The sequence below is a fragment of the Oncorhynchus mykiss genome, chromosome 23 (genome assembly GCF_013265735.2).
Source record: "Oncorhynchus mykiss isolate Arlee chromosome 23, USDA_OmykA_1.1, whole genome shotgun sequence".
In the NCBI taxonomy this organism is placed as follows: domain Eukaryota; kingdom Metazoa; phylum Chordata; class Actinopteri; order Salmoniformes; family Salmonidae; genus Oncorhynchus; species Oncorhynchus mykiss.
The window spans coordinates 17,027,749-17,049,444 of NC_048587.1; the positions used below are offsets into that span (position 1 = coordinate 17,027,749).

Genomic DNA, 21,696 nt, shown 5'->3' on the forward strand with positions numbered 1-21,696 from the left:
TTCCTTTTCCTTTTGATTTATTTTGGTATTCTTTTACAATATAGTACAATGTACTCATTTATACAGTAATTCACATATTAACAAGTCTGACACGATAATAATAATAATAATAATAATACAGCCTTGATATTGGGAGCGTGTCAAAGAATGGGGTGGGGGTGGTTACCAGGAAAACATGCCAACGGAGTGATGGGATGAAGAATATGGAGCTTCAGGTCCCAGCATCAGAGAGAACATGCATCAAAGAGCAGTGTGCGTGTGCGCTTGCTCGTTCCTCTAAAGTGCCTTGCGAGCCTGACTAATCTATTCTGTTTCCGAGCCTTAAGGACGATATTTGCCCCAATGTGTCAGTCCACCCAGCCGTAGCTGTGGAAAAATGGTACAGTCCAGAGGCAACCTTAAGAGGACTAAGACTTTTATCTGACCAAAAAATTAACTAAAATGGAATTTTATTCCAGGTCGGGTCAGGCAAACCCACAGGTCCATATATATATATATATATATATATATATATATATGGGTTTATTTTAAAAAACAGGTAGAGGGATATGTTTCTGCATTCTCTTCTCATACAGAAAAAAAATGTTTCTGCTGAACATAAAAAAAATGTACAATACAAAAACAATTACCAAAACAAACAAACCCCATCAATGCACATCAACCAATCACACACATTAGCAAAAAAGGAAGGGACAGCCTTGCCTTAAAAGGGCTCATATCTGTGGGCTAAGGGGTTCATTTAAATAGTGTTAAAATACAAAGCACCGACAAAACGCACATACTCAACCTGCAAAAAAACTCCACACACTCCAACATACACCCTGACAAATTTAAAAACCAGAACACAGGCACTCAGGAGTAAAACACAAAAACACAAACATTCACACCAGTGTGTTACCGAACTTCCTTACATTGGCTTGTATTCTCTGAGTACTGTGTATTTGGGTGTCCATCAGACTGGAGAAAGTAACTAAATGGGGGGTGGGGGGGTCAATACATTTCAGGACTTTATTTGAAATTTCAAATCGAAAGCTGAAAAGCACCATTTATTTTCAATAAGGATTTTTCAGCTCTTTGGTTGAAATTTAAATAGAATGGATCCCAATACTGGTAAGGGGCACAATCTGACCTCACCTATCTGATGAGATTGTGTCCCAAACTCTGAAATGAGCTGTCACTGGCTGACAAGAGCAAGAAGGAAAACCTGGTGCTTAGTCAAAAATGTTTAGCATCAAAGCAAATCCAACTGTAAATAAAGCAATACGTCAGCCATCTACCTTAGAAATAATTTAATGGTATTTGAATAGGCAGAAATTAAATAGCATTCCTATAAAGAAGTTATACTCTGAGTATTCATGTTACACCCGAGCCAGTCCATGGGTGCCCGATGCGTCGGCTATATGCTTGAGAGCGGTGTGTGTGTGTGTATATATATACACATACACACACACACACTCTCTCTTTTATATTAAATTACAAAGAAAATAGAGGAACATTCCTTCAAGGGAGAAACAGCAAAAAGAAAAGGAGAAAAACCTACATGCATTCATCCACTCTCAGACAGAGGGGGGGGGCGACACGTACCCCTTCTCCAATAGGGGGGGAGGAGCGAAAGAGGTGGGGCTGTGTTGCCTTGACAACCATTCCACACCCCCATGTGCCGTGCCCCCCCCCATTCATATGGAGAAGGGGTGTGTCCGACTCCGGTAGATGTGCCCTAAGACATCACAGGTGCTGCCAGTCGATGCCAACCAGGGTTTGGTTGGCTTCCTGGGCATGGCCTATCTCCTCGGTGATGCTGTGCTGGCGCCACAGCTTCTGGATCTTGCGGTAGCGCTCGTGGCACAGGTGCAATGGGTTCCCCCGCCTGGATAAACACAGAGACAAACTGCTTTTAAAAAATGTTTTAAAAAATACCCGCAATGACACTACAAGGCATCTTTCAGCACAGACCAATAACATGTACAGCAATGGGTCTCAAAGTTGGTTCTGGGAGATTAGTGCGCGCATGTGTTTGTTCCGACCTTTCGAGAAGCCATTTCGAGAACCACTACTGGACTGTAAGGAGTGAATGTGCAGGGTCGTTCACCTTAGGCCCTGGTCTGTCTCTCCATAGTCATCCAGGTAAGGAGGAGCGTAGAAACAGCCCTTAGTTTTACCAGCCAAGAACAGAACCTGGCTCTCTCTCACTCTGCAACAGAAGGGACAGAATTAGATTTGCACACTCACGAACGAAGGCACACACACACGCCCACGGTCGGGTCTGTACCTGAGGAAGATGCCTACTCCGGCTCCGCAGGCAAAGGTGTGAGCAGTGCAGGCTCCCACGTCCTCTCCCTCCAGCTCTGTCTGGCAGCAGTAGCTCTGAGAACACAGCATGGAGCCACACACCAGGCACAGGGTGGGCGCACGGGACTTATCCCCACCCGACTTAGGGCACCTGGGGGGGGGGGGGGAGAGAGGAGGGTATAAACACATTTTTACTCAAATTTTCTATAGCAGGGTTTCCCAAACTGGACTCTTCCCCTCCCTCCCCCGGTGCAAGTGTTGGTTTTTGCCCTAGCACTACACAACTGATTAAAATAATCAAAGCTTGATGAGTTAGTTATCTGAATCAGCTGTGTAGTGCTAAGGCAAACACCAACACGTGCACCGGAGGGTCCACTTTGGGAAACACTGTTCTATAGGACAGTGAGGAGCGCAATGTGATCCAATCGCTCCGGATTGTCATTTTGTAAGCCTGTGTTGTGTTGTGAAATCTTTTGAATTACCAATGGACAGTTGTTCTTTGGGTACTCACGTGAAGCTGGAGGCTTGGTTTATGAGGGCACTGTAGTCATCTGGTAGGTCAATCAGGCTGTTGGACTCCCGAGGAAAACTGGACAAAGGGAGGATTGGTCAGCCCTAGAGCGCTAAACAGTATCAACAACTACTTGAATTGTATAGTTCTAACACCACTCTGGACCACACAATCATTTATACCAATATCCAACCTAAGTAATCAGAGCCCCCCCCCCCCCCCCCCCCCCCCCCCCCCCCCCCCCCCCCCCCCCCCCCCCTTCATATCAGGAATGGAAAGAAGAGGCGAGTCGAGGCGCAAAAAAAATATACCCCCCCCCCCCATCATATTAGACAGTAAAATAGCAGGACTGACCTCACAAGAACACCACCTCCCTGAAGGGTCTGCTGTATACCTGGGTGAGTGCACCACCTACAGGACAGGAGGACAAAATGCAAGACAAACTTCACTCCAAAAGGTATTACTCCCCCTCCCCATCGCGTGACAATGACACGATCCACTAAAGACACTTGATATGCATATTTATTGATTTAGCGGTGTGCCAATTTGTTGTTTATGACTTATTGATGATGCACTGTCCATATAATTGGGTCTCATCTTTTTACATTGTACGACATCATTGGTGGAGAGCAATAGGGTCAAATAAACCTGAGCACTACATCAAAATCAGCCATGTAGCTGGCACTTCTGAACCAATCAGAAGATACAAGAGGAGAAAAGACAGGTTACTGGTGAGTGTGTGAGAGAGACTCTTACCCATGCAGTAAGGGCTCCAGTAGCTCCTGTTGACCGTGGAAGAGCTGCAGCAGGTTGGAGGGCAGACTGAGGTATCCGCACAGCACCTCCCACTGACCAGGACACAGAGCTAGGAGACACACACACACACACACACACACACACACACACCGGGAGAACATCAACACCCGCATGGCTCTGCTTGGTACCGCGTAGGTGTTCAAAGGGGAGTAAAAGAGAGCGAGTGTGTTTGTGCGTTGTATTGACCATGCAGCTCTGGGGGTGCAGGAACTCCGTGGAGGTGGTGGAAGAACAGCGCCGCTCCTCTCAGGTAGGGCAGGATGCCAGTCTTCACACACCGCCACAGGTGCCAACCAGAGCCCACCTCAGGTAGGGAACTGTCATCACACACACACACAAGTTTATTTAAAAAAATCATACAAAATACAATAATATCACACTCATAGCATGGTTCACAACGTGTGAATACCGGGGAAAAGCCAGCTGCTTGGTGGATTAGGATAGGCGAGTGTGTATTTCAGGGGAGTTCTCCATGGCTACAGGGTCAGCGTTACCTCACCTGCCCACGAGTGTTCTGAGGGTGTTGTAGAGACGGCAGGCGCCTTCCTCCTCCCCCCGCTCCGCCTCGCCGCTCTCCTGCTCCATGGTCACCTCCTCTGTTGACACACGGAATGTCATGTTTGTTTCCTTCTCTACGCCATACGACAGTGGTTGAATGGCAATGACCCTCTCTTCCAACTATCCAGAAGGTAATATCTTAACCGGTGTTTAGACAACCTTCCAACGGTCTGGTAAGCATGCACACACACTCACACACACACACCCACACACAGGTATTGGGTTCCCTCTCTCCTTACCTGGGCCAGAAGTGAGTAGTATTTGGACCATGTGAGCCACAGTGATGAGGTGGAAGAGGTGCAGCTGGACAGCGTCCACGCTCAGCCCTGACGAGTCCTGGGAGTGGACCGACCCGTAGGACAGAACCACACTTACCTGAGAGTGGGTGAGAGAGAGAGAGAGAGAGACACAGGGATTAGTGTTGACCTATAACACTTATGCACAATGTAAAAAGGTTTTACGGTAGTGTCAACAATGGGTTTGTGTCTGATCTGGCAACTCAGAGACGTCATGCATGCCTGTGTGGCTGATGGTATTATTGGTGTGTTGGGGGGGGGCTCACCAGCAGGTGCAACATGTCTACGTCCAGGATACACGGAGAGGCCTCCACCTGGGGGTCTGGAATCAAAGCTACACAAACATACACACTCCATCACTATAACGATGAAACTGTAAACCCTCACAACACAAACAATGTCAACACATAAAAAGTGAACGTGGCTTCAGGCACTGAGTAGGCCATCCTAAATGGAGGTCCCTGTTAAGTCTCTGTCCTACCTGCTAACAGTCGGATGAAGTGGCCTTGCACGGTGGGCTGACAGGCCGCAGTCCAACACGCTGAGCCGAACCTGGCCAGGGAGCTCAGGCAGTCGTCCTGTACACAGAAACACACTCAACACTGGCGTCGGACCCATCTCTACACGTGGAACTGTTTCAAAGACGGGTTGGAATTAAAGGAGGAACGCGTTACCTGTCTGCAAGGTAAACTTCCAAATAAAGGCTTCTTCTCGTCCACCAACAGTCGCTCTGCAAAAAGAAGGAGAAGAAAAAGAAGGGAAAAAAAAGTCAGTTGAACGTGGCATTGAGACAAACATCTATTCTAAAAATGGGCGTCTATGCTCTAGCGGTGTTTGAACATTGTGGACCATTGGCAGCAGTTGAAAGATTCATTTACCCATTAAATAATGAAGACATAACTCAATCCCACATGAATGCCTTTGATATGAGTTTTATCGTCACTGTAAACTGTCTGTTGCTCTGATTCGATTATTATCTTGTTCTCTCTGCGCGCTTTTGGGTTTTTCCATCTGTGTGGGGACCAGAATTCATCAAGGATAGTAAAACAAAGAAAAAGTCATACAAGTGGGGCCATTTCGCTGGTCCCCACAAGGAAATCTGCTATTTTAGGCTTAGGGATTAGGCTTAGGGAAAATAGGTTTTTGAATGAGAATCAATTGTTTGGTCCCCATAAGGATAGTAAAACAAACTTGTGTGTGTGTGTGTGTGGGGGGGGGGGGGGGGGGGATTCTCACCTATGGACTGGATGGTGTAGGCACAGCTGCTCCAGCACATGATGGGGATGCGAGGGTCTTGCTCGTTGGGGTGCACCTTAAGGCCAACTTTGTAGGTCGCTGACCCAAAAGTGGTCAGCATCTCCTTTATGGTGCTGGAGTAGGGATTCCTGAAGAGGGTAAAACAAAAGAGGCACGGGCAAGTCAACGTGGTAACTCAAGACTTCAAAATGTCCTGTCTTTCATGTTCCCTCAGGGATCAGCGGTCACATACGTGGGAATGTAGTCCACAGTGAAAACCTCAGGGGCAGGGCACTCTTCTTCCACTGTCTCTTCAACGGTACCTGCACACACACACACACACCTTAGTGACGTAACTTGAACACATAGACACAGTAGTGTTTTCGATCACAATTTCCTCTCTACGCCGGTGTAAAATGGGACCTCTGCGTAACAATGACATCGGACATTTGTCGGACGACGGGAACATGTGGGTGCCTTTAACACAATGTTCTGCGTTCCAATACTCACTGACGGGCTGGAGTTTCCTGTGGGCAGAGTGCATGGCCTTTATCTGCTGACCGCTGGTCTTCAGCCACTGACCCAGGCCAGGCTGCTCACAACTGGAGAGAAGGAGACTGTCATTGGACCTGACAAGGCATTGACCTACTCATTAATACACTTATGGACAGCATAGGAATTCGGGCTGGCCCTTGCGTTTTCATTTGACATGCTAAATAAACAAGGCTGTTGGTATAGATGAATCAAAGCCTTTCCGATTGATTGATAGCCATCCATTTAAGCAGGTAAACGCATTTTCTGTTACAATATTGACCGGAATTGTGTAAAAAGAACCAACACATACATGCCTGAAGGACCTCTGGGGTTGTAGAGGTGACAACTATAGAGAGATATAGCTCTCTCTCTCAACTCAGCAAAAAAAGAAATGTCCTCTCACTGTCAACTGCAATTACTTTCAGCAAACTTAACATGTGTAAATATTTGTATGAACATAAGATTCAACAACTGAGACAAACTGAACAAGTTCCACAGACATGTGACTAACATAAATTGAATAATGTGTCCCTGAACAAGGGGGGTGGGGGGGGGTCAAAATCAAAAGTAACAGTATCTGGTGTGGCCACCAGCTGCATTAAGTACTGCAGTGCATCTCTTCATGGACTGCACCAGATTTACCAATTCTTGCTGTGAGATGATGTTACCCAACTCTTCCACCAAGGCACCTGCAAGTTCCCGAACATTTCTGGGGGGGGGGGAATGGCCCTAGCCCTCACCCTCCGATCCAACAGGTTCCAGACGTGCTCAATGGGATTGAGATCCAGGCTCTTCGCTGGCCATGGCAGAACACTGACATTACAGTCTTGCAGGAAATCACGCACAGAACGAGCAGTATGGCTGGTGGCATTGTCATGCTGGAGGGTCATGTCAGGATGAGACTGCAGGAAGGGTAAGAGGATGAGGGACGAGGATGTCTTCCCTGTAACCACAGCGTTGAGATTGCCCGCAATGACAACAAGCTCAGTCCGACGATGCTGTGACGGACCCCCCACCTCCAAATCAATCCCGCTCCAGAGTACAGGCCTCGGTGTAAAGCTCATTCCTCCGACCATCACCCCTGGTGAGACAAAACCGCGGCTCGTCAGTGAAGATAACTTTTTTCCAGTCCTGTCCGGTTCCAGCGACTGTGGGTTTGTGCCCATAAGCGACGTTGTTGCCGGTGATGTCTGGTGAGGACCTGCCTTACAACAGGCCTACAAGCCCTCAGTCCAGCCTCTCTCAGCCTATTGTGAACAGTCTGAGCACTGATGGAGGGATTGTGCGTTCCTGGTGTAACTCGGGCAGTTGTTGTTGCCATCCTGTACACCGCAGGTGTGATGTTCGGATGTACCGATTCTGTGCAGGTGTTGTTACACGTGGTCTGCCACAGCGAGGATGATCAGCTGGCCCTCCTGTCTCCCTGTAGCGCTGTCTTAGGCGTCTCACAGTACGGACATTGCAATTTATTGCCCTGGCCAAATCTGCAGTCCTCATGCCTCCATGTAGCATGCCTAAGGCATGTTCATGCAGATGAGCAGGGACCCTGGGCATCTATCTTTTGGTGTTTTTCCAGAGTCAGTAGAAAGGCCTCTTTAGTGTCCTAAGTTTTCATGACTGTGACCTTAATTGCCTACCTTCTGTTAGTGTCTTAACGACCGTTCCACAGGTGCATGTTCATTCATTGTTTATGGTTAATTGAACAAGCATGGGAAACAGAGTCTAAACCCTTTACAATGAAGATCTGTGAAGTTATTTGGATTTTTACAAATTATCTTTGAAAGACAGGGTTCTGAAAAAGGGATGGTTTTTTTTGTTGCAGAGTTTATAATTGTTTTTGCTAAGCAAATCAGTTAAGAACAAATTCTTATTTACAATGACGGCCTACACCGGCCCGGACGATGCTGGGCCAACTCTGCACTGCCCTATGGGACTCCCAATCACGGCCGGTTGTGATACAGCCTGGAATCGAACCAGGGTCTGTAGTGATGCCTCTAGCACTAAGATGCAGTGCCTTAGACCGCTGCGCCACTCGGGAGCCCAACAACTGAGCGAGCCTTAGTGCAGAGTGAGCCTTGACCTCGGGTGAGGGTGGTACCAGTGACATCACAGAGGATTATGCTGGTTTAACTGGGGGGGGGGGCGAAGCGAGTGACCAGAGGGGGTTCAACTCGTGACAACCAATAAACAGTCTGGGGTTGCAGTGGCCATGTACCCACTACCAGTCAAATGTTTGGTTTCCTGACCGAGGGTGCATCTCAATAGTCTGAAGTGTCTTCCTCTCGTCGTCTCCTTCATCGGTGCTAATCTAAAAAGGTATTGGACGGGGAGAGACAATTCCCATTGAGAATTTACTATAGACCTTCTGCTTTCACCCATCCCCTTTCAGATCAGCACAGATCGAGGAAAGGGGAGGAAACAACATGACTTGAGAGACGCACCTCAAAGTAACGTGTGTACGTGAGAGAGAGACAGATTGGGTACCTGCTGGAGCCCATAGTTCGGGGGAGCAGGGGGATGACGGTGTTACTGAGGCACTCGCAGAGCGGACACAGGAACTCCCCGTTCCCCACATCGTAGCTGGTGTGGACACGCAGTCGCTGCTGACGCCGCTGCTCCTTGGCCTGCACCGCCTCAAAGTACCTGCACACACACGGAAACTACTGGCCAAAGTTTTTCCCAGAGAAATTGTATCATTTATGCTTACGCACTTTGCTTTTCAAGAGAGTGGTGTGTGTGTGTAGCCTGTTCGCCAATCATAAGTCATCAAAGCGGCAATAGGCTACAGTTATAGAGCCTCCATGTGGGGCGAAAGTTACGTCTCTAGCCAATGGAAAAGGGAATGAAAATGACAGAATTAAAAGTTAAAGGAGAAGGATAGGCTACAAAGACCAAGAGTCAACAGGAAGGCTGCTACTAGCATGTCACCTCTCTCTACCACCTCTCTCTCTCGCACGTTATCAGCTCTGGTTAATAAACTAGCTTCATTTGACATTTCCGCTGCTTTTCTCACTCATGTCGGGTCTGAATCCAGACCCAGGAATGGGTCTAGTTAACCTCGGGTCCATTTGAAACAGGTCCAAATGTTTTACGTATGCATATCGGGTCCGGATGGCAAAGCCCATGTCCATTTTGGACCCGCGAAGGCCTCTACTACCAGTGTGTTGTAGAACCCGGAGCCTGGCTCACCTCTGCCAACAGTGAGAGTGCATGATGTGGCCACAGCTGCCTGTGTGCGTGCCGAACGACAGGTCAGGGTGCATGAAGAGAGGGTCGTAGCGCTCTGGAAAACATACCAAAAAGTCAAGCAATGCTAGTATATCATTTACAGACAAAAACACAGAAATAGACAAGACCATGGAAGGGATGTAGGTTGAAGACACCCGTTGACACTGATCTTAAAATTGTTAAAGTCACAATTTGGAGGAGGGAAAGCTGATCCTAGATCTGTGCCTAAGGGCAACTTCGACCCATCTGCGACCTAAAGCCCTCCATTCTCTCTACCACTCACTGGGGTCGTGCGGTGGTCTCGTGCGGTTCTTAGACATGACGGTGGAGCGCTGGACGAAGGCAGCCAGCACCATGGCCTTGCCGTCAGCCCGGATCTCCTGCTCCTCCTGGCACAGGATACACGTAACAACCTGCCTCTTCTCCCTGGGACGTGACCGCCTGGGGCCCACACACGCCAGGGCTGCGTCTGGCGACGCGGGGCTGCAGGAGCGGTGAGAGACAATCTTTATACGCCTACGGTGGGGATTTGCGTGGTGAAATTAGTGTGTGTGTGGTGGAGGATAGAGTTTAAAAACTGTGTCACTACCTGTGATCCAGTGAGGTCGAGGTGGAAGCATCCAGCTCCTCTAGACTCTGCTGGAACAGCTCCTTGTTCTCGTTGATAAAGTGCCTCTGCATCTCCGACATCTGGGCCATGACCTTCTCCCTTCGCAGGCGGGCCATCTCCGCCTTCCTCTTCCTCTCCGCCTTGTCCTTGTCGCACGCTGTCTGAAAGAGGGGAGACGCAGATGTGTCCGTACACTTTTCGATTCAAATTCACAGAGTAACCATAAAAAATTGCCTCCTCATAGGATGTGCTCGACCCACCTCTTCCTGACCGCGGCTCCCGCTGGCGGTCACGGTGGAAGTGGAAGCGCTACGCTCCCGCAACGTCTTGATGCCGGCCACCGTCTGCACAGGGACACAATAACGTTACCTCAGCAAACAGGGGGGGAAAAAAAGGTAAAAAATATATTCTAATAATAAATCTTTGTATTCTGATATTGGAAGTCATCGTAGATATGGATTAGTCATTAGGACCACTGGTTGCATGCTGTCCTATGCTGCCTCCTGGTGGCCCTGGCATGTACAATATTGTACCAACTCAAATAGATGTCACCCTTGGATGAGATGTCTGCCGTGAGCAGAGTGACCACATATCCCCAATTGCGCGGGACAGTCCCGAATTTTGACCCTTTGTGACAACCAAACAATCATGTCTCGGATTTTATCAATACAGTAAAACATAAATTTTAAAAATTACTGTATTTCAGTGATACTCCCTATTCATTTGATGAGAATAGACATTCCAACCAGTCTCTTTCGCAGTCACAATGCACTTACGACAAGATATTCGATAATTATTAATGTTTTGGCTACACTGTCCCGCAAGTATTTCGCTACACTCGCATTAACATCTGCTATCCATGTGTATGTGACAAATACAATTTGATGAAAAATCAGCCCGTTGTCCCGCATTTGGGCATTTAAAATGTGGTCACCCCAACCGTGAGATTTGTATTGGTAGTGGAGGTCGTAATAACGGTGACCTACCTTGAGGAGCCAACGGATCATGTCCTCGTGGACCTCCAGATGAGGGGCATTCTGTAGGTTCTCCAGGAGGGCCAGGACACTGGCTGTGTTACTGGGGGCTTCCCCTGGACCTAGAACACACACACACACAGCAGTATATACACTAGTTAAAAAATAGTGTATATAAAATGTTGCCATTTAAGGAGAGAAAGTTAGCAAAACAGGTTCTGGACTTCAGGCTAACAATCCACTCCTTGTAATCCACGTCATGTTCAGCATGACAAGGAGGGGAATGATAACTCAGACTGGTACCCAGGCTAAGAGAGAGAGAGAGAGAGAGAGAGAGAGAGAGAGAGAGAGACTTACGGGACATTTTGAGGGTGAAGTTGAAGTAGACGTCGTTGTCCTCACTACTGTTCTCTAACTGCTGCTGTTCCTCCAGTAAAGCCATGCCTATTAGGTGGAGCACCTGGAGACGGACAGACACGGTTATGTACAGCGATACCTCGACTGGTCCCACGCATAAACATAGGACACTAACACACGCAGAGCGTGGTCCTGGTCTCGCTCACCCTCTGCAGCATGGACTCAGACCAGTGTCCTGCACTGGGCTCCACGGCCCACTGGAGCACGGCTCCCAGCATGCCCAGCAGTACGTCACACTGCAGAATGTTCACCAGGCTGGCAAACAGCGGGCAGAACGGGGGCAGCACCGGAGGAGGGAGGGCTACAACACAGACTTAAACTGAGTGAACAAAACATTAAGCACACCTTCCTAATAGTTTCACCCAATCATTTTGCCTTTGGAACAGCCTCAATTAGTCGGGTCATGGACTCTACAAGGTGTCAAAAGCGTTCCACAGGGATGCTGGCCCATGTTGACTGCGATGCTTCCCACAGGTGTGTCAAGTTGTCTGGATGTCCTTTTTGGTGATGGATCATTCTTGACACACACGGGAAAGTGTTGCGCATGAAAAACAGCGTTGCAGTTCTTGGCACAAACAGGTGCACCTTGCACCTACTACCATACCCAGTTCAAAGACACTTAAATATTTTGTCTTGCCCGTTCACCATTTGAACGGCCCACGTACACAACTCATGTCTCAAGGCTTGAAAATCCTTCCTTAACCTGTCTCCTCCCCGTCATCTACACTGACTGAAGTGGATTTAACAGGTGACATCAATAAGGGATCAAAGCTTTCACGTGGACTCACCTTGTCAGTCTCATGGAAAGAGCAGGTGTTCCTAATGTTTTGTACACTCAGTGTATATAGTCAGAGCAAAGCAGCACTCGATAGACAGCTGAAATACCACAACCAATCACCACAATGTCTGCAACAATCGCTTATAATCAATTACAGTTAATACTAACTTCCAAGATGTTCTTGTGTACCACGATCAATCACCACAGAGATGAAGCAAGTGTTTCTCGTTGAGACGCTCTACCTGTGTCCTCTCCGTTCTGTCTCTTCAGCTTTCTCTGGGCTTCCTCTGCCTTGGACTGGTCAGCCCGGGAGTAGTGGTGGAAGTAGAGGTTGAACTGCTTGGCACACTCTGGCCTGAGCTCATACAGCCCTCTGCCTGTCACGCCAGGCTTCCTGTGGGCACAGAGGGCATGTGTGATCAACATGTCACACAGCTGGACACAACGGGGCGCGTCATACGTATCCAATTGTCAGATCTTCATTTAGCCGAGCAAACAGGAACAAACTATTTTACGTTAACAACCTGGGTGGTCAGGAAGTGGTCAGTTGAGACTTAATGTAACATCAAACAACTGAAGAAAGCTACTTACTTAAACGAAGCAACACAGTCGATCACTCTCTCCATACCAGTCTCCTTGTTCTCCTAAAGGATAAAGTGTCAGACACATACAGGTTGGCTTTAGTACAGCCTCATTCCTAGCGGTCATTTGGCCAAGCTTAATCTCATGTGGACTACGTAAATATATCTGACCAAATCACTAAACATTTTAGTTCTGGGTTAACCATCCGAGATTACTAGCTTCGACTTGCACCTGTCCTGCACTGCCTAGATTCGCCACTAGGTGTCAGGCTAGTCAAATAGATACACTATTAATCCACTTGCAGAGAAAACGTCACACCCAAAAGTGCAGATGGCGTGTAGATCATGGGAAATAGGAGCCGTCTAAGCAGATGCCACGACAGCTTACGTAACTAGTTAAATATTGTTGGCTATAACTCGTTGTTGAGATATTCCAAGTGGAAACTGCAGCCGGGAAGTCAGCCTGATCTAGATGTGGTGAGACAGGGAGGGAGGGAGAGGCAGAGAGAGAGCGCGAGTGAAAAGCCTTACGTTTTCAGGCAGGGCTTTGACCAGCTCGCTGTGGGCCATGGGTCTAATACAAAGCTGGTGAAGGATCTCCCGCTTGATCTCGTCACAGCCTTCCACCTGGCCGATACCAGATTCAAAACGCTCACCTGAATACACACACACCCGTCAGGTACTGTAGCCAAACCCCAACCATTTACCAGCCAAACCAACCATTTACCCACTTTCAAAAAAAAAAAATGTCAATAACATAAGGAAACAAGTCAAAAAGAGGCTCAGAATACAATGTACGCTGAAACAAAACCAGTCCTAGTGAGAAGTAGCGTAGAGTGGCACTCACCCACAACCATCATGATGAGGTGCAGCATCTCCTCCGTTAGGGTGTTGTTCTGCTGGACCACGTCCTGACAGAGGCACAGGGAGTCAGGTCAGTCCGAGATGAGCAAGAGCATAAAAGCCTAATCTAAGTTGTCATTGTCAGGGAGAGCAGACCTTGTTGGCATTCTCCCGGTTGTATCTCTTCCTGCATTCGGCGGAGCTGAAGATGTGGTAGAGCTCGAAGCGGCTCAGGACTATCATCAGGAAGTGGTTGGGATCCATCATGGAAGCGCCGGCCTGTAGAGAACGATAACGGCGACAGACGCGCGCACGCTCTCGTTAAAGCCCGAAGCGCCTCTGTTTAACGTTAACGTCATTAAGTTGTCAGCTGAAACAAAAGAAAAACTGACCTGCAGCATAATGAGGTCCTTGTCAAACATCTCCACTCTGCACTTGACATTGTGGTAGTAGTAGATCTGCAACCAGAGTACACTATGAACTACCTTCATTATAAATGCCACAAGAACAACAACGAAACACGTGTTAGTGCTCTGATACACAGCGCAGAGGGAAAAGAGAAAAAAAAGGTATTATAGTGATGGAAGGGGACATTTTTACCTGATTGACCAATGAGAAGCCGTTTCTCCTCCACATCCCAGCGTGCACTTGGGCACAGAGGACCAGGCAGCGAAGGGGGTGTTCTATTAGCATGGGGGGGCTTAGCTCACTCTGTAGACAAATGAGATGCATTTATTAGAAAAGACACACGTTTTGCCAAGGCAAGCTGCTACAGAAATACACAGACAACTCCTGCATGCTTACCAGCAGGGCTGTGGCAGTGATGAAAATGTGTCAGCTGGTGATTGTCAAGCAAATAACTGCCGGTCTCACGGTAATTGACAAACACATTTAGCATCTCCTGGATTCCACGCATAGCCTACAAGCCACTGACGCAGACCTTTTTAAAACGTAGATGTTCCAAAGTCTAATAAATCAATGTAATATAGCGTCACAATAGATCCATTATTTATTTTAGACAGGTCTAAGGAAGCATGACATTAAGAAAATGTAGTCTATTTCAGAAGAACATACTCCGAGTTGCCCTTATGTTAGACCCTGATCCGGCTATGCCATATGGCGGTGGGCTACACTAGTTCATTTAGCAGACAAGATTTGCATAGAATTCAGTGGCATTATTTTATAGTAGGAAGAATACAACTGAACATAGCTGAATAAAATAGAAAGGATATTCTCTCCAAGTGATTTCTGGGGGAGTGCGCGCATGCGGCCATTCTGTGTTGAGCGGTTAACAAAGAAACAGGTCCTCCTATACGCTTAATTTAGAGGTGTTTATGTAACTTTAGGTTGTTCTACAAACGTTGTGCTATATGTTTTGATTTTAATACATTCTAAGACTGCATGAAGAGACTAATGATGATTTTGGAGGGATTGCATGAAAAGACACGAGCTCTGCTTCGTTTTTTTGTTGTGCAGGCACGTTTAATCAGTCCCTCATTCACATGCACTTGATAATTCCTCGAATTTCCCGGCGGCATCCCCTTTGTGGCAATAATGATCCCCCCAAAAAAATCCATGCTTTTTGCGGCCATTGTGCCCTTGGGCTGAATATAATAATTATAATTCCCTTCTGCCCAATGTGCACTCCGAAGTGCCTCGCACTCACATGGCTCTCTCAGATACTGTATCTCAATTCTTATCAGCCAATGCCTGTGATCGGGTCCTGCAGACATCACAGGTCCTTCTCACAGGCTACAAGTGAAGACAGAAACGTCGGGGACGGAACTGCGCGTGTCCTTATCAGATTCCGGCGCTTATATTGAAGATGTTGGAAAAAAACTGTACACATTTACTGTCAGCCAACAAGATGAGCAGGCCTAACGAACAGCAAAAGCACAAACCCATGACATTCTACTGTACCCCATAGTAGAAAAGTTGACCTATTCGATTGGTCAACTTGTCCTTCTGTGTGAGAAATAAATACTTCAAAACATAGTCTGAGACAGTTGTGGGATGCGACAGATTAATACAACCACTAACATAAAACATTTAACTTTTAAAAGCAATGAGGCTGATGCACAGATCAGAACGTTTAGGTTCAACTGTTGATAAACTATTTCTTCCCATTATAAGAGCAGCAATGTGCACACGGCAAATGGCTATAATGTTCCAACAAACAATTAGCGGGGGGGGGCACCATTCTCAAAAGTGACCGCAAATGCAATTATGCATGTAATGCTTTATTAAAAAAAGGTACATTTTTACGGTAATAGTTCTCTTCCCCAAACTTGAAACTCACACGCCGCCTATGTATGCCAGTTAGACTCTACACCGGTTAATTAATGTGCTTCATTTTAAGAAGATAATTGGCAACTTTAGTTTAGAAAATATAGGCCTATGGGCTAAGCTACATGACGTGTGTGCCTATGATTAAAAAAAGGCATGAAAAAGTGATATGGTAATATTGTCACCAATCAGACTATTCTTGATTTAAATCTGGTCTATACATACACTAAATAATAGTACATATCAATAATATATCATTTAGTATATGCGTGAAATTCATTTTGATTTGGACCATTATCATGCATTTTCACGCCAGCCAGGTAGGCTAATACTCCTGTTGTAATGAGAAGCAATGTGCTTAATATTCAGAACGTTGAGAAATAACTATAGTAGGCCTAGCTCATAGAAAGCTGATGGGATCCTCTTTATAAATGGAGGACATCACTGTAACTGTAACACACTGTTTGATTCAGATGTTCAATGACATTTGCATTAATGTCAGGGTGATTCGAGGGACAATAGAGTGCAACGCACCAGACAAGTAGCACAATTGGTAGGCTACTAATGACCATCAGCAGCATCAGAGCTTGGAGAAGCCTAATTACCGTGACTAATAAGCCACGTGGAATTTGACTGCGGTCATGATCGTGACAGCCCTACTTACCAGCGGAAGCTGTTCAGGGAATCTGTAGGCCACCTCCATCTTACTGAGGAGAACGTGGAGACCTAAACAGAAAAAAGCAGTGACCATATTAACAAAAGGGTAGAATCTCCGTCAATATCATAGCCAAAGCATCAGCGGTCTGTCATTCAGCTGTGTGCTAGTGTCCGACCTGCAAGTAAGCGGGACACAGGCAGGTGGATGCTGACTTTCTCCTGAGACACACAGTAACGGATGGTGTCCACAGAATGTCCACACATGCTCAGTGTGATGGGCTGCTCCCCATCGGCGAAGCCACTGTGGCAGTGTGTAAGGGCTGTCAGGCACTTCTTATAGGCTTCAATCAGCACACGCTCCTGTACACACACAGGAAGAAAATAAAAAAAACAGTAGGAACCACAGGTCAGAAAAGGCAGGTGCATGTTTGTGAGTGACCCACAAAGAGTTTGTGAGAGAAAAGTGTGTGCGTGTTCATGTATCATGTCAAGTCACTCACATCTGTAGCGCACCACTCCTGTATCATGGAGATGATGTGTGTGAGCTTCATCTGCAGGGTGAAGGCTGCCTCCCACTCAGGCTCCATCTCAATGTGCTGGCCCACCTGCCTCACAACCGGGTCCATTCCCTGATGAGGGAGACAGAAAGCACAGACGCGGCTAAACACCACCCCCAAAATGAACCAGACATGGGGAGGAACATAGGAGTAGAGGTCGACCGATTATGGATTTTTCTACACCGATACCGATTATTGGAGGACCAAAAAAGCAGATACCGATTAAATCGGCACGATTAAAAAAATAAAATAAAAAATGTATTTGTAATAATGACAATTACAACAATACTGAATTAACACTTATTTTAACTTAATATAATACATTAATAAAATCTATTTAGCCTCAAGTAGATAATGAAACATGTTCAATTTTATTTAAATAATGCAAAAACAAGTGTTGGAGAAGAACGTATAAGTGCAATATGTGCTATGTAAGAAAGCTAACGTTTCAGTTCCTTGCTCAGAACATGAGAACACATGAAAGCTGGTGGTTCCTTTTAACATGAGTCTTCAATATTCCCAGGTAAGAAGTTTTAAGTTGTAGTTATTATAGGACCATTTCCCTCTATACCATTTGTATTTCATTAACCTTTGACTATTGGATGTTCTTATAGGCACTTTAGTATTGCCAGTGTAACAGTATAGCTTCCGTCCCTCTCCTCGCTCCTCCCTGGGCTCGAACCAGCAACACAACGACAACAGCCAGCACATCGAAGCAGCGTTACCCATGCAGAGCAAGGGAAACAACCACCACAAGGCTCTTTCTGCCCCTGAACGAGGCAGTTAACCCACCGTTCCTAGGCCGTCATTGAAAATAAGAATGTGTTCTTAACTGACTTGTCTAGTTAAATAAAGATAAGAATAATAATAAAGATAAATAATAATAAATAAAAAATAAAATAAAAATCGGCACACAAAAACACTGATTTCCGATTGTTATGAAAACTTGAAATCGGCCCTAATTAATCGGCCATTCCGATTAATCGGTCGACCTCTACATAGGAGTCAGAAATGCATTCCTCTGACCTAAATGCCTCGTTCTTATCTGATGTGAAAGAACTGGACAGGTGGAAGCAAGTTCTACCATCATATTTCTTTCACCAAATCTTATTTTGTAGGGCAGTGTAGGTGAATGAGGGGAGACTGAGAGGAAGCACCTTTAGACTACAGAGATACACATAGACACATCGTCACTCTGTTCCATAGACCCGTGTAGTCTCAATCAAGCTCAGAGGGGTTACGGATGCCCAGTCCCCCACCCCTAACAGTGACTAGTTCTAACCTGCATGCACTTGAGCAGCTCCAGGAAGGTGTCCAGGCCCTCCAGGAACTTCTCCCTGAGTTGGTCACTCCACTCTGTGGGCCGACTGATGAGGACATACCTGCGCGCACACACAAACAACATTGTTTACAACACACACTGGCTTTGTACAACACTTACTTAACTAATCTACACACACAGCCCAGTGTTAGCACAGTCATCTTACTTGAGGTCTCCGATGAGGCTCTGGACGCGGCGGAACTTGAAAGCCTGCTGGGCGGTGTAGCGCTCAAACTGGAAGCGGCCCTGCAGGTCACGGTGGCGCAGATGGTCCACAAAGGTCCTGATTATGGTGGTCATCAGGTTCTCCTCAGTGATCAGCATCCGCGCCTGGGCCAGGGGGGAGAGGATGAGGGTTAGAGGCCTCAAGTAGAAGGACATTCCGGAGTCAAAATCACCCCTAAATACAATCCAGGCAAATCTATGTAAAAATATGAAAATATACTACAGACTTAAAAAGGGATATTTCGATATTCTGGCATTTCGGCCCAATTTACCCAGTCGTGGATACCGTTTTTATGTCTCCGTGTGCAGTATGCAGGAAGTTACCGGTTATGCTACCACAACTGTAGACTTCCAGTCATTGCGCTAACAATAGTTAACATTGGCTCGTAAAACTACCGCTAACATCCTTCATACTGTACCGCACGCAGAGGTTTATACAGTGGGGCAAAAAAGTATTTAGTCAGCCACCAATTGTGCAAGTTCTCCCACTTAAAAAGATGAGAGAGACCTGTAATTTTCATCATAGATACACTTCAACTATGACAGACAAAATTAAAAAAAAAAAAATCCAGAAAATCACATTGTAGGATTTTTAATGAATTTATTTGCAAATTATGGTGGAAAATAAGTATTTGGTCACCTACAAACAAGCAAGATTTCTGGCTCTCACCAACCTGTAAATACTTATTTTCCACCATAATTTGCAAATAAATTCATTAAAAATCCTACAATGTGATTTTCTGGATTTTATTTCTCATTTTGTCTGTCATAGTTGAAGTGTACCTATGATGAACATTACAGGCCTCTCTCATCTTTAAGTGGGAGAACTTGCACAATTGGTGGCTGACTAAATACTTTTTTGCCCCACTGTATACATTTATAAAAAATAAAAAAAATAAACGGTATCCACGAGTTAATCCGACTCTGGGTAAGTAGAATCTCGCAGTATCCCTTTAAAAGTACACTACAGCATTAGCATACAACTGGAATAGCATACTTTGCTAGGGTGATCACAAATCTTTAACAGTTTCATTTCTATAATAGTTATTGTGATAACCACAAGAAATGGGATCCTAGAAGTATAATGTTGTTTTACTTAAGAAACATCTAAAACATCAGTTTGGCATGCAACACCCTTTTCAAGGAATCAACGACGAGAACGGAGATATTCTGAACATAATGAAGATGACACACTCGTGGTTAAGACGGCCATCCTTTCACTCTATGGACGTGACATCAATTAACAGTCTAAAAATCCTTGTGGTTCTCAGCATGCGTCCCATCTCGGGTGGTACTCACGTCACCCCGACCCGTGCGGCCTGTACTCACCAGGGAGGGCACTGTGAACATTTGCACCGAGAGGTCAGTGACCGAGAACTCCCTGTCGTGGTCATCTTTCACATAGTCGCTCTGCAAGCGCTCATAATTCTAACAGCAGTGGAATGGGGGAAGACAAGAGAAGAGGTGTGTGTTGAGATGTGTGCGGTCAGGCATGGAGTTTTGGGTTACTCACCATGGTGGGGACGGTGAAGAGCTGAACTGACAGAGAGGTCACTGACACTACACGCTCGTGGTCATCCTCCATAAAATCTGTCTGGAGGCGCCGGTAATTCTAAATGACAAGGGGGACATTCACCTCCTGGTCAAAGGCCGTGGGCCCCCCTTCCCCACTCCCCCAATACCTTTCTACGCTCTGGTGAGCAGTTACCCCTAGACACAGATCTAGGATCAGCTTACTTGCCAAATTGTAAGCTTAACCCTTTTGGAGAGGGAAAGCAAAACTGACCTCAGATGAGTGTTTTCGTGCAACTTCATCCTACTCCCCCTACTAAGCATCTAAAGCGCTCTGATCCTTGACCACCCAGGTCTCAGAGAGCATAGATACAGAATCACAAAATAGACCAATTGAGTCTAATCTAAAAGATTGGATTCAATATTCCTCCACGCAAGACTTTGGGCAGTCAATCTTACCCAATATCCGGTCTAAGTCTTAGCTCATGTGATCTAGTGAGTGCATATCTATGCTCTCAGGTTCAGCTCAAGACACCTGTAGAGCTTTGGGTTTGGGTGTGTGAGAGCAGAGCGGACAGCCTAGGATTTTGGGTTGAGGGGTCCGACAGGGACTGGGCATGTGTGGGGCTGTGTTACATGTCAAGCAGGCTGAGAGAAAAGCCTGCTATAAAGCCGGCTGTCTTTCCATCCTCTCAGCTATGCCACCCAGGAGGACAGAGTAAAAGGATGTGATGGGCGCAGTTAACGCCTCATCCAGGCCTCGTGCCAAATACTCTCAATCTGCTGTTATGATAAGACTATACACGCTTTGGTGTGTGTTTAAATGACCAAATGGGTATGGTGTCAGTCTCTGTCAGAGAACTCATGGGATGATCTTTATGAAAACACTCATATTCATACAATACATTTGTTTGACATATCAATCTTCAATTCAAGACAGTATCAAATTCTCTTTCAGAGCTATACGCTAACAGTATCTTTTAGGGATGTTAACGGGTAACTATTAAACCGGTTAGCTGGCCAAAATACATTTGACCGGTGACCGGTCATGCTTATCGGTCTATCGGTTCAGTTGCATAATTCCGTGGAATTAAAATCACGCTCGCTCAGCAATGCCGAGCCTAGTTTGAGGAGCGGAATAGACTACCACCTGTAAAAGGTGGTGACTTCCCAAATAGCGGTGCTAGGCGGCCATAGTGGCTTATCATATTATGGATCAAAAGAAGAAGCTTACTTTTGCGAACTGGATAGCAAACAGCTTCTTGTATTTGAGGTCCATGAGAAGGCTGCTCATGAAGAGCTGGTGGTAGACATTCCTGGCTCCTAGAGTAGAAATTAGGTGTTAAGAGAGAACTCATGGAAGTGTTTGTGTTTTATGCGCATTGCAGGAGATAGGGTTGGGGTCGGTCAATACCCATCCCAAAATCTGAGGATTTTTTTTATTGAGTGAAACTTTTCCCAAAGCTG

The 21,696-nt window shown here is 46.3% G+C and overlaps 1 protein-coding gene across 7 annotated transcripts in view; it reads right to left on the reverse strand.

The window, feature by feature from the left end:
- LOC110502348 (E3 ubiquitin-protein ligase UBR2) overlaps positions 1-21,696 on the reverse strand; it is a 39,769-nt gene continuing 18,073 nt past the window's right edge. The window contains exons 10-46 of one of the 7 annotated variants that reach the window (XM_036959848.1): positions 21,464-21,552; positions 20,231-20,329; positions 18,659-18,822; positions 18,454-18,553; positions 17,115-17,243; positions 16,791-16,974; positions 16,622-16,683; positions 14,272-14,382; positions 14,064-14,156; positions 13,828-13,950; positions 13,676-13,739; positions 13,360-13,484; positions 12,839-12,891; positions 12,490-12,641; positions 11,616-11,770; positions 11,410-11,512; positions 11,065-11,174; positions 10,339-10,422; positions 10,055-10,239; positions 9,752-9,951; positions 9,430-9,523; positions 8,725-8,883; positions 6,217-6,308; positions 5,960-6,029; positions 5,707-5,855; positions 5,145-5,200; positions 4,952-5,048; positions 4,737-4,804; positions 4,414-4,549; positions 4,116-4,212; positions 3,803-3,933; positions 3,557-3,665; positions 3,155-3,211; positions 2,801-2,878; positions 2,270-2,440; positions 2,090-2,191; positions 1-1,867 (exon numbers count right to left, since the gene is read on the reverse strand). In XM_036959848.1, coding sequence (XP_036815743.1) covers positions 1,726-1,867; positions 2,090-2,191; positions 2,270-2,440; positions 2,801-2,878; positions 3,155-3,211; positions 3,557-3,665; positions 3,803-3,933; positions 4,116-4,212; positions 4,414-4,549; positions 4,737-4,804; positions 4,952-5,048; positions 5,145-5,200; positions 5,707-5,855; positions 5,960-6,029; positions 6,217-6,308; positions 8,725-8,883; positions 9,430-9,523; positions 9,752-9,951; positions 10,055-10,239; positions 10,339-10,422; positions 11,065-11,174; positions 11,410-11,512; positions 11,616-11,770; positions 12,490-12,641; positions 12,839-12,891; positions 13,360-13,484; positions 13,676-13,739; positions 13,828-13,950; positions 14,064-14,156; positions 14,272-14,382; positions 16,622-16,683; positions 16,791-16,974; positions 17,115-17,243; positions 18,454-18,553; positions 18,659-18,822; positions 20,231-20,329; positions 21,464-21,552 — 4,193 coding nt within the window. In that variant the 3' untranslated portion in view covers positions 1-1,725. Of the gene's footprint in view, positions 1,868-2,089; positions 2,192-2,269; positions 2,441-2,800; positions 2,879-3,154; positions 3,212-3,556; positions 3,666-3,802; positions 3,934-4,115; positions 4,213-4,413; positions 4,550-4,736; positions 4,805-4,951; positions 5,049-5,144; positions 5,201-5,706; positions 5,856-5,959; positions 6,030-6,216; positions 6,309-8,724; positions 8,884-9,429; positions 9,524-9,751; positions 9,952-10,054; positions 10,240-10,338; positions 10,423-11,064; positions 11,175-11,409; positions 11,513-11,615; positions 11,771-12,489; positions 12,642-12,838; positions 12,892-13,359; positions 13,485-13,675; positions 13,740-13,827; positions 13,951-14,063; positions 14,157-14,271; positions 14,383-16,621; positions 16,684-16,790; positions 16,975-17,114; positions 17,244-18,453; positions 18,554-18,658; positions 18,823-20,046; positions 20,146-20,230; positions 20,330-21,463; positions 21,553-21,696 lie in introns of all 7 variants that reach the window. The other 6 variants (XM_036959847.1, XM_036959852.1, XM_036959850.1 and 3 more) reach the window with 6 other exon arrangements.